The sequence below is a fragment of the Myxine glutinosa genome, chromosome 2 (genome assembly GCF_964187855.1).
Source record: "Myxine glutinosa chromosome 2, kmMyxGlut1.1, whole genome shotgun sequence".
Lineage (NCBI taxonomy): Eukaryota > Metazoa > Chordata > Myxini > Myxiniformes > Myxinidae > Myxine > Myxine glutinosa.
Genome location: NC_136262.1, coordinates 4,140,856 through 4,165,851, shown reverse-complemented (window position 1 = coordinate 4,165,851; position 24,996 = coordinate 4,140,856). Strand labels below are relative to the sequence as shown.

The 24,996-nt window shown below is 42.1% G+C and overlaps 1 protein-coding gene across 1 annotated transcript in view; it reads right to left on the bottom strand.

The window, feature by feature from the left end:
- Positions 1-24,996, bottom strand: part of LOC137422422 (phospholipid-transporting ATPase IC-like) — a 312,955-nt gene that overhangs the window by 52,319 nt on the left and 235,640 nt on the right. Inside the window, 1 exon segment of the mRNA XM_068109179.2 lies at positions 23,392-23,637. Coding sequence (XP_067965280.2) covers positions 23,392-23,637 — 246 coding nt within the window.

Genomic DNA, 24,996 nt, shown 5'->3' with positions numbered 1-24,996 from the left:
GATAAGAATATAAACAAATATGGACCTAAAATAGAAAGATTGTTGTGATGATATGAATAAATACTGAGATTAAAAGATTAAATCAAGTGATGTTGCAAATGAAACAGTAGAATTAAGATAATGGCATAACGACAATGTTATGAGTTGTGTCAATTACAATATCAGTGAACTCATATCACCACGAGTGACACACTGTTAGGAAAAAGAGGGAAAAGAAAAAGTGGAGAGGAATTATGGTAATAATACATTATGTTTAATTTGTTGGTTTGGAAAAATTGTTGTTGGGAATTAGGTATTCCCGTTTGTGATTGTAATCATATACAATGCTATTCTTAGTTTAGTAATAAAATACATACCTGATTGAATATTATTTGTGTGACGCATATAAATGAATATAACTTTTGTGTTAAGGAAAAACAACAAATTGTTGAATGTGAAACTGTCGGAAGATATACATGATTATGCTGATTTCATGGTAAGATGCACCCTATCTGATCCAGTGTGTGCGGAAAGCAGATTCAGATGTGACTGAGCATAAGGATAAGACGAGATCACATTTTGGAGGGATTGCTAACGGAATTGGGAAGAAGTTCGAGAAAGAAAATTTGTGGCTAAAAAATGAAGTTAATCGTGGCATACACCCTCTTTCTCAAAGAATGATGAAGACATTCTCCCGTGTAACTTGGAGATGAATGCTTACCTTCACCAAGGAAATTTATGTGACCATTTGCCTGGATCACACTGCAACATATGAAAGAAAGGCGATCACTTACTCTTGTTCGAAGGCTTCGAACATTCACCACATCAGAAGTTGCAGGACAACGACATTTTACCTGCAACCTCTGTGAAATGCGGGGACATATGTTATTACTTCACCAACGTCCGGGGAACCAGCATGGAGCTGCAAAAAACGGCTGTGCCCTTGTCACAACAGCTGTGCACGATTCTGCTGGTTGCTCCTGGTAAGGACCATGAATGACCTGAACACCATGGTCCCAACATCATTGTGGATGCATCCGGCATCCCTGTTCCACATCTTGCTGGCCAATCAACGTCACACCAATACTTGCTGCCCACTCACAATGAGGGAGGAGGCAAGTCGACTACAACTGGGTGAAGGCCTTGTTCAGGAATTACTATGGTTTACAGCAAAAAGTGGCAAGAATGCTACAAGGAGAGCAGGGTCAGTCTATGACTCCGCAATGTTACCACAACAGCGAAATCCTACACGAAGTAGTGCAGGAGCTATGAAGACATTAGGAGAAAATGTTTCATACCAGGATTCAAACACCAGTGATCAGCCCTTCCTTTCAAACAAAGTCAACATTTGTGTGGAGGCAAACGTTTTTTGCCAGATGGTGCAGATGCTTTACAAAACTTGAAAATGAAGTGAAATTGTTGTATCTTGGTGATGGTGAAGTGTTGTTTTGAAAATATATTTGTGATGCAAATGCAATAGATTGAACGATATGGAAGGAGTCAATGACCAACGAAATGTTTTGTGATTCTTGCAGGATGACGGTGTATGCCCAAGGGAATTTGATTACCAAAGTGATTGATTATTTACTTATACTTGTAATGATGTTTACTTGTAGTGATTGATTATTTACTTATACTTGTAGTGATTGATTATTTACTTATACTTGTAATGATGTTTACTTGTAGTGATTGATTATTTACTTATACTTGTAATGATGTTTACTTGTAGTGATTGATTGTTTACTTATATTGATGTTTAGATTAATGGTTAATATAAACAAAAAGATGAGGGAATTGTGGAAGTGTAACTCAGTGTAACTTATTAATTGGCACTGGTAACTTATTAATTAACCTGGTAACAAAGCAGATACATTTTACCTGCAAACTATGTGAAAGACGAGTTCGTAAATGAGTGTTAGGAATGTGCCCGAACATGATAATCTCTTGTCCACCTGGTCACAGCCCCTGGCTGAAGCACCCCCCTATCGTTTGGTAAACGGAACTCACAGCAGGAGGGGAGCGAGCTGATGCCAGGACTCGGTGCACGCATGACCTCGGGGCATTAGCGGAGAAAGGATTAACGGTCAGCGGAAAGGGGATTAAGTCCAGTTTGTCCATATAAACGAGAGCAAACGTGGAGTCGAGAGGACTTATTACCAGGAGCTCTGACCAACGGGAGTGGCGGAGGAACATCGGCCGAACGAGAAGAACCACATGCGAAAAGAGTTAACTTGGTCCATTGAATTAAGCGGTATTATTTGGTAAATGGAATGAAGTGAATAACCAGTTAATAAACCAGACCTTTTCTAAACCTGTGTCCGGTCATTGGAGTCTTGAGTCTCTCAGCTACAAATTCTCCGACAGTATCCATGGAAATCTCCACGCATGGCTGGTGGACTTCCTCTCGAGTCGTAGTCAACGTGTGGCCCTGAATGGGTTTCTCTCATCTCCTCTTCCTGTTCAGGCTGGAGTTCCCCAAGGCAGTGTTCTGGGCCCTGTGCTTTTTCTGGTCTTCATCAATGATCTCTCTGACTCTCTTGAAAATCCTCTCTATCTCTTTGCTGATGACTCTACTCTCTGTCGCTCCATTCCTCATCCCTCAGATCGGCAGTCTGCAGCCTCCTCACTCTCTGCAGACCTGGACAAAATCACAGACTGGGCAAACAAGTGGAACATGTCTTTCAATCCTGACAAATCTCACCCTCTTACGATGTCTCTCCGAAAAGACCGACTGGACAACCCTCCCATCCACTTTCTGAATAATCCTCTCCAAGAAGTTCTGTCACTCAAGCTTTTGGGTTTCACTACCTGCCATGATCTTTCCTGGGAAAACCACATTTCAAATCTGGCCTCCAAAGCCAGTCGCCGACTGGGCATCCTCCGTCGTGCGAAGTCCTTTGTGGAAGTGTAAATTTATGAAGCAAGCAACTTTTATGAGCCTCAACCCTTATTCCTAGTCTGCGGGTGTTTTTTTATGGTTTCCATGCAAAGCTTTGCGATCTCCCTGCAGTTGACAAGTTATCTCTGGCACTGCCCAGAATCGTGGCTCGAGGAGAGTAAAATTCTTAGTGGAGGCAATGGCGGAGCACATATTGCCATCAATGACTGATGAAACATACTACTGTAGGGAAAATATCCCCGACAAGATGGCGACCGTGACCTCTTGCTAATCTAGGATGACCTGGGGAAATAAAGACTTGAGCACAAAGCTGTACTCTCCGCTTCCCCTTGTCGCTGGGTAACGCATTTTAACGAACTGATTACAGATTTGATTCCCGAGTATTATGGTATTATGGTCATAGGGTGATGTATTGTGTTAACTATTTGCCTCATCTGTCTGTCTGTTCTTGCATAAATTTGCAGTGTGGTGTGTTATTGTTTAATTGGTTGTTGGTTGGTTTAGTTTAATTGGTTATTTGGTTGGTTATATGGTTCGTGGGTATACCAGACGGTTGATCGCGTGAAATACCCCAGGAGTGTTTTTGTCAATGTGGGTTTGGCCACTAGATTTGACTAGATAAAACACGGATGTCCGCATTTTGTAGCGGTGGTTCTGAACAGTCACGCACTCTTCTGCAGAAAGAGTGGTGATGTTGCACCACGGGTGTCCGCATTTTGTAAGCGGTGGTTCCAACTGTCTTCACTCACTTAAGCGGTGGTGAACACTTGTTCGTTGTTGTGTGCATGTCTTGAAGTATCAAGAGTGCCCTGTATTTTGTCATGAGCTCAAACGATTGTGCGCATGTCTTAAAGTATCAAGAGTGAGTTTTGGTGTGTGGCAAGAGTGTGCTTTGAAATGGTATGGTGTGTCAGAGATATGGGTGAAAATATTGTGTTTGCAGGTGTGCGTGACATTTGCTCAGGTAGACAGGTGCACCTGTTAAAATTAGGCTGCGTGTACCTTGGGTGTGAATGTAAAATGCTTTTGTTGTTTTACAGACAGGCTGACAACTAACATTCACTCGGATGGGGGTTGAAGCTGACCTTCATATGAATGAATTTATTTATGACAAAAGGATGCAAAAAGGTGACATCACTAACAGAAATGGCCGAGTATTTTTGATCTGGCAGACATTCTGAGTGACGACTCAGAAATGTCCCAATTCATGATCAATGTTAAAGATGCCAGCTTTTCTGTGTGATTTGCATGGGGACCTTTTGTTCAAAATCAAATATCCAGGATTATTGCATGACAAATGATGGAAATTTAACGAACAGGCCAAAGAATTGCGTACATAATTTTTGAAATGGGAGTAGTCTAGTAGGAAGACTAGGTCCCCCTGCACCCCCCGGAGATATACTTCTAATCAGTGTTTCTAGATTGGAAAAAATGTGTAGAAAATGACTAGCTATGGCCCCAAGCTGAAATAATGTCCCACATACCATTTTTATGCAAATTACTGCTGCCATTATCAAAAAAAGACTAGGTCCCCCTGCACCCCCCGGAGATATACTTCTAATCAGTGTTTCTAGATTGGAAAAAATGTGTAGAAAATGACTAGCTATGGCCCCAAGCTGACAAAATGTCCCACATACCATTTTTATGCAAATTACTGCTGCCATTATCAAAAAAAGACTAGGTCCCCCTGCACCCCCCGGAGATATACTTCTAATCAGTGTTTCTAGATTGGAAAAAATGTGTAGAAAATGACTAGCTATGGCCCCAAGCTGAAAAAATGTCCCACATACCATTTTTATGCAAATTACTGCTGCCATTATCAAAAAAAGACTAGGTCCCCCTGCACCCCCCGGAGATATACTGAAACTGGCAGTGACTGGTGATTGAAATGCGGTGCCTTTTTGTGTTTCAGGTCGAGGTACGTGAACTCCCCACGATCTACAGCAACCAGGAAGAGACTGATACCAGGGTGGTTCTGTACCTCCATCATGCTGCTACCATCGGATACAAGAACGCTGTAGTCAGAACACCGGACACAGACATCCTCCTGATCCTGCTCCACCATGCCCACAACATCAAGCTGACGGTGTACCTGGATACAGGGTCAGGGAAGCATCGCCAACTTGTCAACGTCTCTGAGCTGGCAGAATCCCTGGGAGAGGACTACCGTGCCACTCTCCTGGGGTACTATGTGTTCAGCGGAGAAGACTGCACCAGTGCCTTCAAAGGGAAGGGAAAAGTCGGGCCCTTGAAAAAGCTGGAGAAGAATCCCAGGTTTCACAGGGCATTCGGTGAATTTCACAGGGTATTTAGAAAAATAAAACTTTGTGTTAACGTCTGTGTAGACGGACCTTAATATGAGTCTATTATTTCGTAAAACTGTGATTATTTTGTAAATAAAGCACTAATTAGCATACTAGTATACCATAGACACATGTAATCATGTTATGAATAGTTCTATCATGATCTATGCCCTTCAAAACATGGGTCTAGACACCTTCATTTTTCAATTATCTGCAATATTGGCTGAGATATGTCAAAAATCGTTTTTTTGATAATGGCAGCAGTAATTTGCATAAAAATGGTATGTGGGACATTGTTTCAGCTTGGGGCCATAGCTAGTCATTTTCTACACATTTTTTCCAATCTAGAAACACTGGTTAGAAGTATATCTCCGGGGGGTGCAGGGGGACCTAGTCTTTTTTTGATAATGGCAGCAGTAATTTGCATAAAAATGGTATGTGGGACATTTTTTCAGCTTGGGGCCATAGCTAGTCATTTTCTACACATTGTTTCCAATCTAGAAACACTGATTAGAAGTATATCTCCGGGGGGTGCAGGGGGACCTAGTCTTCCTACTAGACTAGAGAGATACGATGTTGTTCGTGTAAATTCCTGCATGTTTTATGTGCCTTGAAGGAACAGGTGGCTTGTATGCAGGTCCAGGCTCAAGAAAACAGATTTGGTTGGTATATATATATATTTTTGGTACATATGCAGGTCCAGGCTCAGGAAAACAGATTTGGTTGGTACATATATTTTTATAGAAAGGTGAAAGTATATATAAATGAATTGGAATGCTGTCAAAATGATGGGCTAAACCCATGTTCCGATTATCTTTGTTGAGCACCAAAATCTGTCTTCCAAATTTTGTCTATGTCCATCACTAAGCTTTGTGACATGCTTCACGCTTATTGAAAGACAAGAATTAAGTGCTTTTGTGGAAAGGCAATGGCAAACCACCCAATGTCACCACTTTCATGAGCTCAGAGAAATAAAAAATTCCAAATTCCACTCTGCTGGCTCAATTGAAATCGGCAGCAGAATGAAAATCAACAGACAATGGAACAGCTAGCGACGAGTGTTTGTGAGTAACAACCACCCTCTGGTCGAGGCTCATAGAAAAATTGATACTTATTGATTCGGCATGCTTACAATCGATATTAATGGCGAGGGTTGTGGTTGGTTCGATTTTGCGAAATGAACGTTCTTTGAACAAGTTAAATGGTAAAATAATGAAAAAGTATATAATTGTTTACTCTCTGAAACTGGGTATTGTATAGAACTCTGGGTATAGTTCTCAAATCACTGGGTTGTGACTTGAAGAATGAATTGGAGTTGTGACAAGGTATAGACAGATGGGAGGTTGCGATGCTGGTACTGTGGATTCTATGAGACAAAGTACAGACAAATTTTGTTTCACTTCAAAAAAATTTGTGGACAAAAGTGGGTGTAAGGATGTGAGGTAAGATTGAGTTATGGAATTAATTGCTTTCAACAATGCAAAGGGTGACAAGATATGGGATTGTAATGGGATTTTAATGGGATAAATATAGAAGATGTTTGTTTTTGTCAAGAAAAAGTGAAAATTGGCTGAGGAGTCAACGAGGCCGGGCTTTGGCCTTTGACAGCAGAGAAATTGTGTTCTGACAGAAAAAGACTTCCAAATAATGTTTATGGCTGGATTGCTTCAAGAGAAATGACATGCTATTTATTTTATTTTAAAAATTGCTATGAGATGAAATTATATTTTCGGTGTTGGTGTGACAGTAGTTACCTAGAGGAAATATATCTGAAGACTTACGGACATAATGAGGCAAGATATGGCGGAGTGGTTGTTGGGTGCTTGTTGATTTAGGGTTTCAAAGTCGGGTTTTTACGCCTCCAAGATTTCATGGCTACACTTACTTTCGGAGAGTCATATAGGAATCTTGGACAAATGGAAGTTGAAAGAAATAAGAAAATGGGGATCACATGATTTCACTCGTATCTAATGGGACGTTATAATATTAATCTTTCTGTGTCACTAATAAAGCACAGAACTTAAAAAAAAATTGTTTTTTAAAAAAGAATATAGTACTGATGAAATCTCCATGTTTTTTCCACATCAAGTTTTGTTGAAAAATGGATGAAGATGAATAATTGACGATTATTGGAAAATTTTGATTGGTCTAACTGTAAAAAGTGTTATTTCATAGCTAGAGGTTACTATGAAACAACAGTACAGACAGCCAAGCAAAATGAGTGTAAAGACGTTGACCAACCAAGATGTTGCATATCTTTGTTGACGTTGTGACATTGTTTATTTCAATTATGGTAGGGATTAATAGAATTGCTATTAAATGAGAATTTTCAGTTGGATGTTAAAGCAACAAAGAGTTTTATGGGATTATAAGGCAAGTTAAGGTTAATTATGGGATGTCAGAGGTAATGGTGTAGTTTAATGTTCACACTGTTTGGGAAAATAATGCTCTGTGCAACAATTGCAACATGATCCTAAAAAAAGAACCCGTCCCTACATCTAAGGATCAGAGAGGGAAGGAATGGAAAATTTGAGGTATTAAACTGAAGGCTTTGATAAATATTTGTCTAAAGCAAACAGCGACTTCTAAGATGACAGAAGTGTGGGGTATTTGGCATCGCCAGGCTAGCTTATTGGTTTAGGAATGTTTAGAGGTCATTACAATGTGATCATTACTTGTGTGATCATCTATCTATAATTCCAGTAATCTCTGTATGTCTGTGTGTCTGTGACCGCTGTTTCTCGACAACCACGGGTCCGATATACTTTAAACTTGCCAGGTATATTGCTGGGGACCCGAGGATGTGCCTTTTCAAGGTTTCATATTAATCGGAGAAGTAGTTACCGAGCTATGTCCAAAAAACGATTCAACCAATCGGAGAGCAGCGAGCTATCACGTGTGCCGAACGTGCCGAACAGACTCTGCCTCGGACGGCACATTTGAGAGCGTATTCATTTATTTCACGTTGGCAAACTATGTTGCCGCTATGTTGGCGTTAAACTATGTTTTAAAACTAATTAAAACTAATTTGCGATTCTTTCGCTTTCCTGCGCGTTTGTGCACGCTATGGCGATTTCTTTACCAAACTCCGCAAGCCGTTCGCTTTGGACCAAACCATTTCATGTAAATAGAGGGGGGGGATTGTCACCGTACTCGCAAGCCGTTCGCTTTGGACCAAACCATTTCATGTAAATAGAGGGGGGGGGATTGTCACCGTACTCGCAAGCCGTTCGCTTTGGCTTTGCGAATGGACCAAACCATTTCATGTAAATAGAGGGGGGGGATATAATTTTAGATATATATATAGTACGGGCATGCCCTAGTTTATGAAATTTCATGAACAGATATGTGAAATGGATCTAATGTGAGTGTGTATGAGAATTTGTTGCAGGATTCGTGGAATGTTCAAGGTCGGACATGATCGTTGGAGAACTTACAGTAAATTTGGGAAAAAGAAGTGACTTTCCATAAAATTCTCACAAAAGATTTCATAGGAAGGAAGAGAATAAGTTTGAATTGGAAATTGTGGAAAATTAAAATTAAAAGACCCTGTATTGGACTAACACGTGTGTTTAGGGGGGGCATCATGAGGAATAGAACTGAAAGACAATTTTCGGAACAATTGATTTACCAGTTAATGGGAACGCTATGAAAGTCACATGAAATTTAATGATAACTTGACTCTCACATGGAAGTCATAGGATGAAGCTGAAGGGAAAGGTGTGTGTGTGTGTGTGTGTGTGTGTGTGTGTGTGTGTGTGTGTGTGTGTGTGTGTGTGTGTGCGTGCGTGCAAAGAAGGCTGGAAAGGGTGGAAATGTGAATGGTTCGGTGGATGTGCGGAGTATCGTTGAGAGAGAGAAAGACAAATGATGAATTGCAAAAGATGATGGGAATAGAGCCTGTGGTTGATGCTGTGAAGAGGAACAGGTTGAGATGGTTTGATCATGCATTGAGGAAGGATGAAAGTGACTGGTTGAGAAGAGTGATGGAAATTAATGTAGATTGAAGTAGAGGATGGATGAGGAAGACCAAGAAAGACTTGACTAAAGATGGTGGAAGAAGAAATGCGGGCAAAGGGGTTAACAAGGAGAGGTGCAGAAAATAGGGCAAAATGGAGAAGTTTGTCATGGAAACCGCAAGGCTAACCCCCACACTAGCAGGGAAAATGGCCTTAAAAGGCATGTTGTTGTTGTTGTTGTTGTTGTTATCTGGCATGTGAAAATATCTGCTATTAATCTTGGGGTAAAATTATTAGGATTTGTCAAAGGAAATGGAAGTTATATCTTTGGAAAATTTTCAAAATTTGTAATGGATCTTGCATGAGTCCAGCAAAACAATTTTTCAGTTTAATGGTAGTTGGATTTTGTAAAAAAAAAAATACAGACATATGTGGGTACAGACATATATTAGGGGTAAATTGACAATTTTCTGATTGGATTAAGATATGAACATATATATGGTTCAATGTAACTACAGTATAAAATAATATACAGATTTGGGACATTTTGTAAACTTTTTGAATAATGAGAAAAGTCATAAAATTCATTTTATTTAGTGAATGTCAAGTTAATGGAAGTGTTTTGTTTGATTAAATTTGTTCAATTTGTGTTCAAATGATCAATGTTTATCACAAGCCATGATAAATTAATGGAATTAATGCTCCAAATTAATGGAATGAAATGTAAATCTTGAACCAGATGGAAAACTGGCCTCACTGAAGGAAGAGTGGAATTACGTGATATTTATATTATTTTTAATGAATGGTGTTGATGTTTTATAAGGTGGATGAAAAGGGAAGGAAACGGTGCCCTGGGGGCATGCACCTGTTACATATACATGCACCTGTTCCATAGCTACTATCTGTCCTTTGAATGAACTGTTACGGATGAGAAGTACAATGATATTGTAATCATTGCTGAAATGTCACAAATTTATTTTTCGGATTGTAGGTTATTTGAGGTTTAATGGGATTAATGTGTATGTTAGGAACATTTTGAAAAGAAATATGGATATATGGCATTACTAAAAAAGAAACCAAGCAATTGAGAGTTCTTGGGTTAATGGGATATAAATAAATGCATCTACAAGGTGATGGTTTATAAAAAATATTTTTAGTTCTGGATGATACTAAAACGATGAACAATGTTGACAATATACAAAGAATGTGACTTGTTATTTTTTGGGGGAAAACATGTCGTTTAAAATAATTGGCTAAGTTTTTATAAATGAAGATGTTCTAGAGAACTCTTATGATTATTTATATGAATAACGGACTATTCCATGGCGAGAGAAAATGGTTGATATTAATAAAAAGGAGAGGAGGAAAATACAGATCTTGGCAACAGATTTGTAAAATAATGAATGTGAGATAATGAAAAGAATGTGAAAGAAAATTGTTAAGGATGGGAAAATTAAGGCCCATTGTATTATTATTATTATTATTATTGTTTATTTTGTTATAAAATAAAGAAAAAAGGAGAGGTAATGATGATTTCAAGGAATTATGTGCTGAAAGTAATGTGAATCATATAATTATGTGTTTCAGACATTTTTTATTTTTGTTGGAAGATTGATACGAAGGAGATCTGTGATAATTATGATAAGAACACATAAATGGTTAATTTTTGATTCTTGCTTTGATTTGATTTGCAAAAAGATTTTGCTAATGCTTGGTTGAGCACCTGTGAATTACACGAGACATTTTGGAAGTAAAATATGAAAGTAAGGTTGAAGAAAGAAGATGAATTATTTAAAAATTACCGTAAGATTGATTTCCTTCTCACCTTCTGGTGAGAGGACCACATGATTGTGCAAATGTGATGAAATACGTGATAATATTTGAGATTTCTGGGTGATTGAATTTTGGGTATTTTTGTGAGGAAAAAGGGAAATATAATTTGGAAGATTTATTGAATACATTCATATGCACTTTGGTTATGCTGGAAACATGTACACCCCTGATTTAATATGTTTTGTTCGGGTGTTACACATGAAATATAATCTTTCAAATGTTCTAGGGGAACTTGTGAACCAATGTAAATTGTTATAAGGTTGGACATAATCGGGATATTGATTGCATTGTCAGTTATAATGTGTTAATTCTATGTTCTTAAAATGATTTGCTTGATCCAGTGTGTTGGAAAACAGGCTCTGGTGTGGTTAAATCAAAGAGGAGAGTAACCCACCTGTAATAATCAAAAAGAGGCTTTGGAGGAGTTACTGGAGATTTTGATTAGTGAATTTGGCTGGCTCAAGATGAAATTATTATGGCATGCACCTCCAAAACATGGAAAGACAATTTCCTTTGGAAAATGGAAAATTATGGTTCACCTACCCTTGCTGGAGTTTCAAGATGACCATTTGCCTGAACCACATTGTTATATGTGGGTTGAAAGCAACCACCTGTTTCAGTACACACCTGTTTTGGAGCTCACATCAACTGCCAAAGTTTCTTCTTCCATTGGCTGTTTCTGGTGTGCATCACTCCTGATGTTCCAACATCACATCACGCTGCTGATTGCCAAAGGAGGGTGAGTCCTGGAAGGGACTGCTGGACCGTGCTGGACACTGGGCCTTCATGGCTCTGCTGGCTGTTTATGGTGTGCATCATGGATCAATTGGACATCATGATCCTGGAGCCTTCATTGATGCACCTCCAGCTTTGGTCCTCACCTCACACAATTCTGCTGTTTGAGCTGGATTTGTGCAGCTCCTCACACTCTCTTCTTGAGAGGGCAGGTCAGACGAAACTGGACGACAGCCTTGGTGAAGATCTGCTAATGCTTGTTGCAAGAATGGCAGTGATACTGCCTGCTGTGCAGGGTCGTTTTGTGATCATTCCCATCCACAACCATATTGGTGATTCAACGTGCAATGGCTTGTGTGCTGCTGAAACATGGCAGATTGTGCATTGCAAGATACAGAGAAGATTGTGACCTGTAAGGATCACTCCTTGATGACAGGAGCACAGAGTTCCAGCGTTCATCCTACTACAGAGGATCACTTGAAGGAAAGAGCTCTGCAACAGACTGAACTCTCAACGACGGAGGGATTCAACAAGCAAGACGATGCCTAATAACAAACGAACTTTTCCATCAGGATGGTGTATGCATGCCGTAGGTAGAGCAGGGTTAAAATTCTGAATGATTGTTCCTCAAAACAGGGTCAACCTGTGACAGATGACTAAATTGAACACTTCTATGTTGTGGTCCTGGATACAGGACCAGAGGAGCTATTTGGAAGTGTAAATTTATGAGGCAAGCAACTTTTATGAGCCTCAACCCTTATTCCTAGTCTGCTGGAGTTTTTTTTATGGTTTCCATGCAAAGCTTTGCGATCTCCCTGCAGTTGACAAGTTATCTCTGGCACTGCCCAGAATCGTGGCTCGAGGAGAGTAAAATTCTTAGTGGAGGCAATGGCGGAGCACATATTGCCATCAATGACTGATGAAACATACTACTGTAGGGAAAATATCCCCGACACCTTCCTTGGCACACCTGAGCTCCTCACCACATACAAGGCTTTCATCCGCAGCTCAATGGAATACTCAACAATCCTCTCCAAGAAGTTCTGTCGCTCAAGCTTTTGGGTCTCACTATCTGCCATGATCTTTCTTGGGAATACCACATTTCCAAGCTAGCCTCCAAAGCCAGTCGCCGACTGGGCATCCTCCGTCGTGCGAAGTCCTTCCTTGGCACACCTGAGCTCCTCACCACATACAAGGCTTTCATCCGCAGCTCAATGGAATACTGTTCCCCCCTCTGGGCTGGTGCTCCTGCCTCACACCTTGCTCGGCTTCACGCTGTTGAGGCCAAAGCTTTCAGAATCATTGGAATCTCCTGCGATGTAGTCAACGCCGAGGGCCTTTCACTCACTCACCGCAGGCAGGTTGGTGGTCTTTCTGTCTTCTACCGACTCCTCTCCGGCCTTGCTCCCCCAGCTCTCTCTGTGCTCTGTCCCCCCAATATTCCTTCAGGTCGCACAAGATCTGCCAGCAACCCTCTTATGGTTAAACTGCCAAAATCAAGACTCTCTGCTCACCTTCACTCCTTCCTTCCTCTTTTCTCCCACCTCTGGAACAAACTCCCTCACTCTCTTCAATCCCACTCCACCCTCCAGGTCTTTAAAACAGCTGTTCACCACCATCTCTTATCTTCCCCCATCCAAAACCTTGATCTTTTCTACCCCCGCTAATTTCACCCCAAATCCACTTTTTTGAAATACCAACTTCTGTCCTGGAAGTCCTTGGTGTCCTTGTGTTTTATACTTCGCCCACCCCCCCCCCCCCCCCCCCCGCCTTCCCACGCCTCCTCCCCCCAAGCCCTCTCCCTCCCACACATCTCCCTGCTCTCAAATGTTGTGTTTGTGTGCTTCCCCTTCCCTCCCCATCTTGTCTTCCGCTCCCTCTTTTTATATATTTTGTTTGTCTGTTTGATTTGTATGTGAAATAAATGTTAGCTCTTTCACGAGCCTCGATTCTGTATACAAAAAAACAAAAAAACAAAATTGTATACTCTCGTATTGTTTGTGTGCCAAGTTTGAAAAAAAGATGGTCCATGCACGTCGGAAAATGGTCGGGGACACGTTTAAGTAACAAAATGACCGCCAGTTGGCCATCTTGGATTTGATCTCGAAAGAAAACGATGTGCGTATGTAAGCCATCATTCATTATCTGTGTGCCAACTTTGAACAACATCAATATGTATACTGTCATGCATTGTCTTAGTGCCAAGTATGAACAAAATTGGTTAAAAATATGAACAAACATGAACAATACATCTCCGAGATATGGTTACGGATGGACAGACAGACAGACAGACAGACAGACGGACGGACGAAACCCAATCCATAAGCCCCAGTTTTGGACCAACGGGGGCGAATAACATGACCATAAGACAGGATAAACTAAAGGAGCATATGCAGCAAAACGTACGGGAAGGATTAGAGAATTGGTGCAACAAAATCAGCAGCATGTTATTCATAAACAAAAAATATTAGAAGAGGATGTGGTTAAAGAAAGGAGGTACAATGGATATTATTCATTCAGAATTTTAACAAAGTATGGTATGGCACTGTTTTTGTACCTTTGGGTTTTACCTGTGATTTGTGGGAGTTGCGGTGAATTTCTAAGAGTGTTGTGTGCTATCCTGCCTGATGTCTGGAAGCCAATGTCTAAACTCATTAGGTGTAAGGAATTGTCCTGCCTGAGGTCTGGAAGCCAATGTCTAAACTCATTAGGTGTTAGCAATAAATTGTTCTGCCTGATGTCTGGAAGCCAAAGTCTAAACGCATTAGGTGTTATCAATTGTCCTGCCTGAGGTCTGGAAGCCAATGTCTAAATGCATTAGGTGTTAGCAATAAATTGTCCTGCCTGAGGTCTGGAAGCCAAAGTCTAAACGCATTAGGTGTTAGCAATTGTCCTGCCTGATGTCTGGAAGCCAAAGTCTAAACGCATTAGGTGTTAGCAATTGTCCTGCCTGAGGTCTGGAAGCCAAAGTCTAAACGCATTAGGTGTTAGCAATTGTCCTGCCTGAGGTCTGGAAGCCAAAGTCTAAACGCATTAGGTGTTAGCAATAAATTGTCCTGCCTGAGGTCTGGAAGCCAATGTCTAAATGCATTAGGTGTTAGCAATAATTGTTCTGCCTGAGGTCTGGAAGCCAAAGTCTAAACGCATTAGGTGTTAGCAATAAATTGTTCTGCCTGAGGTCTGGAAGCCAAAGTCTAAACGCATTAGGTGTTAGCAATAATTGTTCTGCCTGAGGTCCGGAATCCAATGTCCAAACTCATTAGGTGTTAGCAATAATTGTTCTGCCTGAGGTCTGAAAGCCAAAGTCTAAACGCATTAGGTGTTAGCAATAATTGTTCTGCCTGAGGTCTGGAAGCCAAAGTCTAAACGCATTAGGTGTTAGCAATAATTGTTCTGCCTGAGGTCTGAAAGCCAAAGTCTAAACGCATTAGGTGTTAGCAATTGTCCTGCCTGAGGTCTGGAAGCCAATGTCTAAACTCATTAGGTGTAAGGAATTGTCCTGCCTGATGTCTGGAAGCCAATGTCTAAACTCATTAGATGTTAGCAATTGTTCTGCCTGAGGCCCGGAAGTCAATGTCTAAACTCATTAGGTGTTAGCAATTGTTCTGCCTGAGGTCTGGAAGCCAAAGTCTAAATGCATTAGATGTTATCAATTGTTCTGCCTGAGGCCCGGGAGCCAATGTCTAAACTCATTAGGTGTTAGCAATAATTGTTCTGCCTGAGGTCCGGAATCCAATGTCCAAACTCATTAGGTGTTCGCAATAATTGTTCTGCCTGAGGTCCGGAAGCCAATGTCCAAACTCATTAGGTGTTAGCAATTGTTCTGCCTGAGGTCCGGAAGCCAATGTCCAAACTCATTAGGTGTTAGCAATAATTGTTCTGCCTGAGGTCCGAAAGCCAATGTCTAAACTCATTAGGTGTTAGCAATTGTTCTGCCTGAGGTCCGGAAGCCAATGTCCAAACTCATTAGGTGTTAGCAATTGTTCTGCCTGAGGTCCGGAAGCCAATGTCCAAACTCATTAGGTGTTAGCAATAATTGTTCTGCCTGAGGTCCGGAATCCAATGTCCAAACTCATTAAATGTTACCAATTGGCCTGTGAATCTCAGACAAGTTTCGATCCTGCGTTGTTTCAAGGATGGAATATTACAAAACTGATTGTATGATTGTCCTCGCATGATTCGGAGAGCTCTTTTCTGAACCAGTTCCAGGTCTTTATTTTAGCGGATTGTAAGGCCAGCATTCCAAACAGGAACAGCATACTCTAAAAGTGATCTAACATAGCATTTGTAAATGGTGAACAAATCTTCCACGTCTAAGTTAAACTATTTCAGCATCTTCAACATGAACAACTTTCCATTTACCCTGGGTGACAATATTGCGAATGTGAAGATTCCACTTATGCCCAATATTTTCGTATGATCAACCTTCTGCAGTGCAGTCACTTGGATAGTAAATTGAGGCCTTGGTGGAGGTTGCTTCATGAAACAAACTTCCAAATGGGAACACTTGTCAGTATTCAGCTTCATGTTTTTAATTATTTTAAATTGCCCAATGAGTAAAGATATTTAAGGCAGATTGTAGTGCCACACTTGGCCCCTTGTATTCTCAATCAGTGTTATGTCATCAACATACTTAAGGGCGAGGATATGAGCACGGTCATCAAGCAGAAATTTCATGGTAGCCACGAATGATTAATGATAACTGTGTTTACGTTTCCTTTGAGTGAAACATATGTAACGAACTCAAGCAGACTCCATCGTGCCGGAAGCGGAAAGCGCGTTTATTGACGCGGTGATGATTCACTCGTGTCTGACGAATAAGCGCGTCCGATAAACCACAACAACAATGCAAATACAAGTCAGAATAATACGTTACATCCTCCTTTCTTTCAAGGAAGCCAATTTAAAGGAAACCAGCAAAGCAAATAACTCTATAAAGTAAAACTTACACTGAATTAATTAACAAACAGCATCACATTCAGATCACGTGAATCAATTGATTTAAATTTAAAGATCCAGACGTCTGGGAGGGGTAACCGCTCTGCCGCTCCTTGTGATGAACTTGGTATTTCTGGGAGATGCAGTGGCTCGAGGCGATGACACTGTTGGGAGACTTTGGGATTCAGATGCTTGCTCACTTGGACTTGGGGACTTGCAGCAGTTCCCCACTGGGGTGTCCTGTTGAGTGGTGGGATCAGGGAAGTCCCTCATGTCCTGGGAAGAGTAAAAGCGAGAGAGTGGCTGACTTCCCACCGGGCCAACATTGGCTGAATGAGGCACTCTGCGGAGATGGAGCCTGTTATGCCGGTACACATTGTTTGGGGTCCTCAGCAAATATGACCGGGGGCTGTTGTGGCGCGCCTCAACTACAGCCGGAATCCAATGCCTGGCCTCCGGGTTTGGCAACATCCTAACACTGTCTCCCGGCTGGAGCGGTGGCAAATCTGACATAGATGGCTTGTCATGATAGTATTTTTGTTTCTCCTTCTGTGTGTCAAGGCGTGATCTCACAAGGTGATGGTCATACCGCGCAGGCATGAGAAGAGTGCGGTTGCAAGGCAGTGTGTTTCTGGGGCGTCTTCCCATTAGGAGCTGAGCCGGGGACAAGTTTATTCCTTCCAGTGGAGTGGTGCGGTAATCTAGCAGGGCTAAGTACTTATCTGCTGACTTCTTCCAGAGCCTTTTCACTGTCTGGATCGCTCTTTCTGCCTCTCCATTGGCACGTTGGTGCTTGGGGGACACAATGTCGTGAGTTATGCCATATTCTTTGCAAAACTGAGAAAATTCCTCTGACGTGTACTGACTTCCGGAATCGCTTCGCAGCTTCTCTGGAATACCATGTCGACAAAACTGCTGCTTGAGAGCTTCGATTACAGAGCGAGCTGTAATGTCCTTGAGGCAATCCACCTCCACAAACTTGGAGTAATAATCGACCGTGAGCAAATACTGCTTTGATTCAAAGTCAAAAACGTCGCTTCCAACTTCGATGAATGGAAGATCAGGCGTGTAAGTCGGCAAGAGAGGCTCCCGTTGCTGAGCGCTTTGATACTCTGCACACTTGCAACAATTCCGTACAGTTTCTTCGATGTCAGAGTTCATTGAGGGCCAATACATGACCTCGCGAGCACGCTGCTTACACTTGTTCACTCCGAGGTGCGATTCATGAATCAAGCTCAGCATTCTGGGTCTGAGGCTTGGCGGGATGACAAGGCGCATGCCTTTGTAGACAACACTGTCTGAGACTGCCAATTGCGTTCTGGAGTCAAAGTACGGACGGACCTGTGCTGGGACTTCCTTTCGGGAGTCAGGCCATCCACTTGCAATGACACCGCAGAGAAGGCTCATTTGACTCAGAGTAGCTTCCTGGATTTCGAGGTATTTCCCACTCGTGATCGCAAGGAACTGGAACATGTTCACAGGCTCAAGGTCTTTCCCAGCTTCTGAGTCGGTGTCCGGTAGAGGTGCACGGGACAATGTGTCGGGGAGCACCATCTCAGAACCACGGCAGTAGTTAACCTCCAAGTCATACCGTTGAAGCTTGAGCAACATACGCTGTAAACGCATGGGAGAAGATAGGAGATAGTCTAGTAGGAAGACTAGGTCCCCCTGCACCCCCCGGAGATATACTTCTAATCAGTGTTTCTAGATTGGAAAAAATGTGTAGAAAATGACTAGCTATGGCCCCAAGCTGAAATAATGTCCCACATACCATTTTTATGCAAATTACTGCTGCCATTATCAAAAAAAGACTAGGTCCCCCTGCACCCCCCGGAGATATACTTCTAATCAGTGTTTCTAGATTGGAAAAAATGTGTAGAAAATGACTAGCTATGGCCCCAAGCTGACAAAATGTCCCACATACCATTTTTATGCAAATTACTGCTGCCATTATCAAAAAAAGACTAGGTCCCCCTGCACCCCCCGGAGATATACTTCTAATCAGTGTTTCTAGATTGGAAAAAATGTGTAGAAAATGACTAGCTATGGCCCCAAGCTGAAAAAATGTCCCACATACCATTTTTATGCAAATTACTGCTGCCATTATCAAAAAAAGACTAGGTCCCCCTGCACCCCCCGGAGATATACTGAAACTGGCAGTGACTGGTGATTGAAATGCGGTGCCTTTTTGTGTTTCAGGTCGAGGTACGTGAACTCCCCACGATCTACAGCAACCAGGAAGAGACTGATACCAGGGTGGTTCTGTACCTCCATCATGCTGCTACCATCGGATACAAGAACGCTGTAGTCAGAACACCGGACACAGACATCCTCCTGATCCTGCTCCACCATGCCCACAACATCAAGCTGACGGTGTACCTGGATACAGGGTCAGGGAAGCATCGCCAACTTGTCAACGTCTCTGAGCTGGCAGAATCCCTGGGAGAGGACTACCGTGCCACTCTCCTGGGGTACTATGTGTTCAGCGGAGAAGACTGCACCAGTGCCTTCAAAGGGAAGGGAAAAGTCGGGCCCTTGAAAAAGCTGGAGAAGAATCCCAGGTTTCACAGGGCATTCGGTGAATTTCACAGGGTATTTAGAAAAATAAAACTTTGTGTTAACGTCTGTGTAGACGGACCTTAATATGAGTCTATTATTTCGTAAAACTGTGATTATTTTGTAAATAAAGCACTAATTAGCATACTAGTATACCATAGACACATGTAATCATGTTATGAATAGTTCTATCATGATCTATGCCCTTCAAAACATGGGTCTAGACACCTTCATTTTTCAATTATCTGCAATATTGGCTGAGATATGTCAAAAATCGTTTTTTTGATAATGGCAGCAGTAATTTGCATAAAAATGGTATGTGGGACATTGTTTCAGCTTGGGGCCATAGCTAGTCATTTTCTACACATTTTTTCCAATCTAGAAACACTGGTTAGAAGTATATCTCCGGGGGGTGCAGGGGGACCTAGTCTTTTTTTGATAATGGCAGCAGTAATTTGCATAAAAATGGTATGTGGGACATTTTTTCAGCTTGGGGCCATAGCTAGTCATTTTCTACACATTGTTTCCAATCTAGAAACACTGATTAGAAGTATATCTCCGGGGGGTGCAGGGGGACCTAGTCTTCCTACTAGACTAAGAGGCTTCTTGAAGATTTCCTCAAGGGGTTTATGGTCATTATATACCACTACTGATTTTCCAAAGATATAGTAGTGAAATGCTTCTGTTGCATGGACGATTGAGAGCATTTCCTTCTCAATCATAGCGTAGCGACACTCAGTATCGGTCATACTGCGTGATGTGAACGCTATAGGGTTGCCATTCTGGAGCAAACAGGCTCCTACAGCGTTTTGGCTGGCATCGGCTTGTATTTCAACTGGCTGACTTACATCGTAGTACTGAAGGACCGGGGCCGAAATACATGCTTGCTTCAGCTTCTTGAAGGACAGCTCCTGAGCTGACTGCCAGGAGAACTCCACGTCCGCCTTGCAGAGATCACGGAGAGGCTTGCTTGTGTCACTTAGGTTGGGGATAAACTTCCCTAAATACTGAACGAATCCAAGGAAACGCTTGACGCCTTGTTTGTCTGTTGGACGTGGCATTTTCTCAACTGCCTTCGTCTTGAATGGATCTGGTAGCACTCCTTCTGCAGTAAGCAGGTGGCCTACATAAGGGACTGAGGTTCGCCGGATGAGGCATTTTCGGAAGTTTAGTTGCAGGTTATAACTTGTAGCTCGTTGCATAACTCGCTTCAGTACACAGTCGTGGTGGGTGATGTCACGACCAGCAACTAAAATGTCATCCATTACCGCTGTTGCCCATTCTATCCCTTCTAGCATCTGGTCCATGATTCGCTGGAATATCTCCGGCGAGCACCTCAATCCATAAGGGAGACGCAGCCAGCGGTATCTCCCTACAGGTGTATTGAACGTGGTCAAGAATGAAGAAGGCTCGTCAAGGCGAATTTGCATGAACCCACTGCGGGCGTCAAGCACAGAAAATACTTTGGCTCCAGGGATTTGAGCTAAAACTTCCTGAACAGTTCTCATTGGGTAGTGCTCACGTTTTGTGCACTTGTTTAAGTCTTTGGGGTCTATACAGATGCGGACTTTGCCGTTGCGAAGAGCTACTACCATGGAACTCACCCACTCAGTCGGTCGTTCTACCTTCGCGATGTGACCTTCGGTGACCATCTCTTGTAGCTTGTCAACTATTTGCTCTCTCAATGCTGCAGGCTGTCTGCGAGGAGCGTGAACTACTCCCTGTGACCCTTCTACAAGCTTGATCCGATAAGTTCCGGGAAGAGTTCCAGTTGTCTTGGCAACTTCTGGAAACTCAGAGATTACAGCTTCCTGAGACACATTGACTAGAGGCTGAACAAGAGACAACTTATCGAGCTTGACAATGAGGCCTAGGGCTTCCGAGGTAGCGCCTGACATTACATTCTCCTGATCGAGGTCAATGACCTCAAAACTGGCTCTAACGGTCTTGTTTTTGTGAGAGAGAGGGAGTGTCACGGTACCGACAGGATGGATAGTATGGTTCGAGTATGTTTTAAGAACTTTATGCGACGATTGTAGATCGCCTGCGAGGTGCTGGACTAACTGGTAGTCGTTGAGTGTTAGTGTGTTGCACCTTGCACCCGTGTCAATCCGGAACCGAGTCGGCTGACCCAGCAACGTGACGGTCTGTGCCCACTTGTCATGAGTAGCCGTATTGATGCTTGGTTGTAGAGCGGAGATCCTTAAAATTTCAGATTCCTTGACGAGTTCTTGAGGAAGATCTACATGATCTAGACTGGTCTCCTCATCAAGGGACTTTAGGTCGCGCAGTCTCTTCCGACACGCCGCAAACCAGTGACCAGGCTTCTTGCAGTAGGAGCAGCTAGAATTAATTGCTGGACACTTGGCTTGCCTGTGCACTGACTGGCCACATTTGCTGCAGGGACCGTCATTCCGAAACCGATTCTCAGCTTTGAACAGCTCGGTGGCTTGTGTATGCCTATCAGGCTTGCTCTTACAACGTTGAGTCTGGTGCTGAGTTCGTTCGTTTTCAGATCTGAGGGCTGAGATGAGAGCATCTTCATCTCGGACTATTCTCATATGTTTCTGCGAGAGCTCTAGCTGTTGGCCAATTTCTATAGCTTTAGCTAGTGAGAGCTCCTCACCCCTATCGAGTAATTTCTCTTGGACCCTCTTATCATGGCTGCCATCAATGATGCAATCGACGATTATGTCGTCTGGGTCTTGGTAATCGCAATCCATGAGAATTATCCTCAGATCTTTAATGAAATGATCAAAAGACTCACCACTCCGCTGGCGCCTTTGTTTCAGTCGGTGTCTGGCAACTCTTTTGTTCTTTCTGGGCTGCACATAGTTCTGGAATTTGTTCAGCACTTCCTGCGGGTCGTCTTTCTCTCCTTCCTCCCAAGATAGAGTTTGGTAGATTTGACGACCTTGTTCGCCGATCCACGTTCCGAGCCATCCTGCTTGACGAGGCTTCGTTATGTCTGCGAGCGGCCCTGACAAGACAAAACTGACGTGATTTCTGAACCGGCAAAACTCCTGGTAGAGATCCAGACTCTCCCAGTCGATCGAGGGATGATCAAAGTTCGGAGATGCCATATTTATGGAGACGAATGGCGGCTTATGGCGTGAATATCAACGAACTTCTGACACCATGTAACGAACTCAAGCAGACTCCATCGTGCCGGAAGCGGAAAGCGCGTTTATTGACGCGGTGATGATTCACTCGTGTCTGACGAATAAGCGCGTCCGATAAACCACAACAACAATGCAAATACAAGTCAGAATAATACGTTACAACATAATTACCCTCGCCTGAGGAGAGGGTATTCCATTTGAGTCAGTTTGTCTGTTTGTTACTTGCCGGAAAAGATTCCGGCAAGTATGTTGGTTGGTTGGTTTGTCTGTCTGTCTGTCTGTCTGTCTGTTTGTGCGCAGTACTATGTCTATACCGTTGCACATAGAATCGTCAAACTTTACACACATATTTGTCTTGCCCTGAAATAGACTCTGCCCAATTTTTAACTCTCTCGGCCCAAGGCCTCCATTATGACGTCATAATTCGATAATTCGACAAGTACAAAACTTCATCCAATCAAGATTCAATTTCTTGAGCGACATGTCGGCATAAACTGGTGGAGAAAAAAATAATGATGATGACATCAGTCACGTGGTTCTGCCGCCATCTTGGAAAAACCGAAAAACTTTGCACCTTTATATCTCCGAAAGCACTGAATAGAAAAAAATTGAGACATGGCTCATTATAAAGAGCTCTCCATGGGGAATAAAATATGTTAATGATGATGTCATAGGTGCCTCCATTATGACGTCATAATTCGACAAGTACAAAACTTCATCCGATTAAGATGAAATTTCTGGAGCATAATCTAGGAAGAAATTGGTTCAGAAAAAAAATAATGTCATCTATCACGTGGTTCGGCCGCCATATTTGTTTTAACAGAAAAGCCTTAAAAACCACTGAAAATACATCCTGGCGAGGATTTGCAATCTCTGATTGCTCTTTCTTGTTATTAAATTGAATACCCACTTGTATGTGTCTTCAATGATGCACAAAGTGTTGATGCAATAAATATGCAACACTTTAGTCACACTGATTGCCCAATCATCTGTGAGTTATACTTTACAAGAATCATTCCTCAAACCCCATCAGTTCCTCTCTCTCTATCATTCTTTCCTTTACTCACCTGCAAATTCACAATGAATGTAAGAGCGGTAGCAGTAATGACGCAGAAAGATTGATAATCGGTTGGAGACATCCCGTCGTCACGTGTGGTCATAGTGAATGCACCGTACGGAATGAAGAAGATGAGGAAGGAAGTGAAAAATCCAAACATAAGCCTTCCAAGGAAAATCGGGTAGTTGAAGTAAAGGTTCTTCGGGCCTGGTTCATACAAAGCCGGGTACTGGATGCTCTTGACGTCACTTACATCCTATTGAAAAAAAACCCAGAAACATTCATCACAATGATGGGTTATTGATGTCCTTTCATCCGAGTAATCTCACTCTTCGTTAAAAATGATTGTCAAGTTAAACTCAAAGTTACAGTTTTGCGATGCCAATATTAAACAATCTTTTAAACGGTAAATTAAGCCAGGTATCCTCACCTGTCAAGTAAACATTGACACCACAATTTTTTGAAACTAGGCCTTTTTATAAGTGGACCACATATATCCATCTGAACAATGCATCAAATTCAACATGAACTGTATATTGAGATGAGCGATGTGATGTCAAGTGCAAGTCATGTTAAAATAGATAAATAAATAATAACGAAACCAATTGGAAAATGGAAGTCAAAGAGTCATGGTTATAAACATATTTCACATATTATATACCCACATATTGATATGTGAGCATACTCATATTATACGTGACATATTGTACATATTATATACACATGTATTACACACACACACACACACACACACACACACACACACACACTGTGTGTTTGATATGGTAGCTAATATAAGGAATTCACCGAATTAATCAAGAAGGAAATTTTATAAATTTTAATCTCATCCAGAATGCAAATGGTGTCATTTTGAACTAGGTACGGTACCTACTACACCTACCTACAACCAACTACCTAACCTACTGATGGGTAAAATAGTGGCAAGAGGCTTTGGCTTCGCCGGCTCATTGCGGCTTTGCAGTCGGGTACTCGTAGCCAGCGAAGCCGGTGTTAATAAACGTGTACGTATTATGTCGAAAACCAGATTATGCTGTATCCCTTGGCTTGAGAATTCCGAAGCGCAATGGAGGCCGCCATCTTGCGGATGCGGAAGTATGCATAACAAATTGAAAAACGTTCAATTGGAGTTTCTTTCACCCGTCTTTGTTTGATTCACAATCTTATGCACCTCCAATTTATTATTAAAATACTTTAAGACCAACCTCGGCCCGCACGGGCCTGGTTATCTTCAGCGAAAATCGTCACCAAACACCGGAACCAATGAGATTCGAGCATTTGAAAAAATATTTCGAAAACCAAATCACGCAATGGAGGCCGCCATCGACCGGATGCGGAAGTTTGCATAAAACAATTGCGAAAAAGTTCAATAGGAGTTTGTTTCACCCGTCGTTGTTTGATTCACAATCTAATGCACCTCTAATTTGTAATTAAAATACGTTAAGACCAACCTCGTTATCTTCAACAAAAATCGTCACCAAACCCCGGAACCAATGAGATTCGAGCATTTGAATGCATAAAACAATTGCGAAAAAGTTCAATAGGAGTTTGTTTCACCCATCTTATTTGATTCACAATCAAATGCACCTCTAATTTG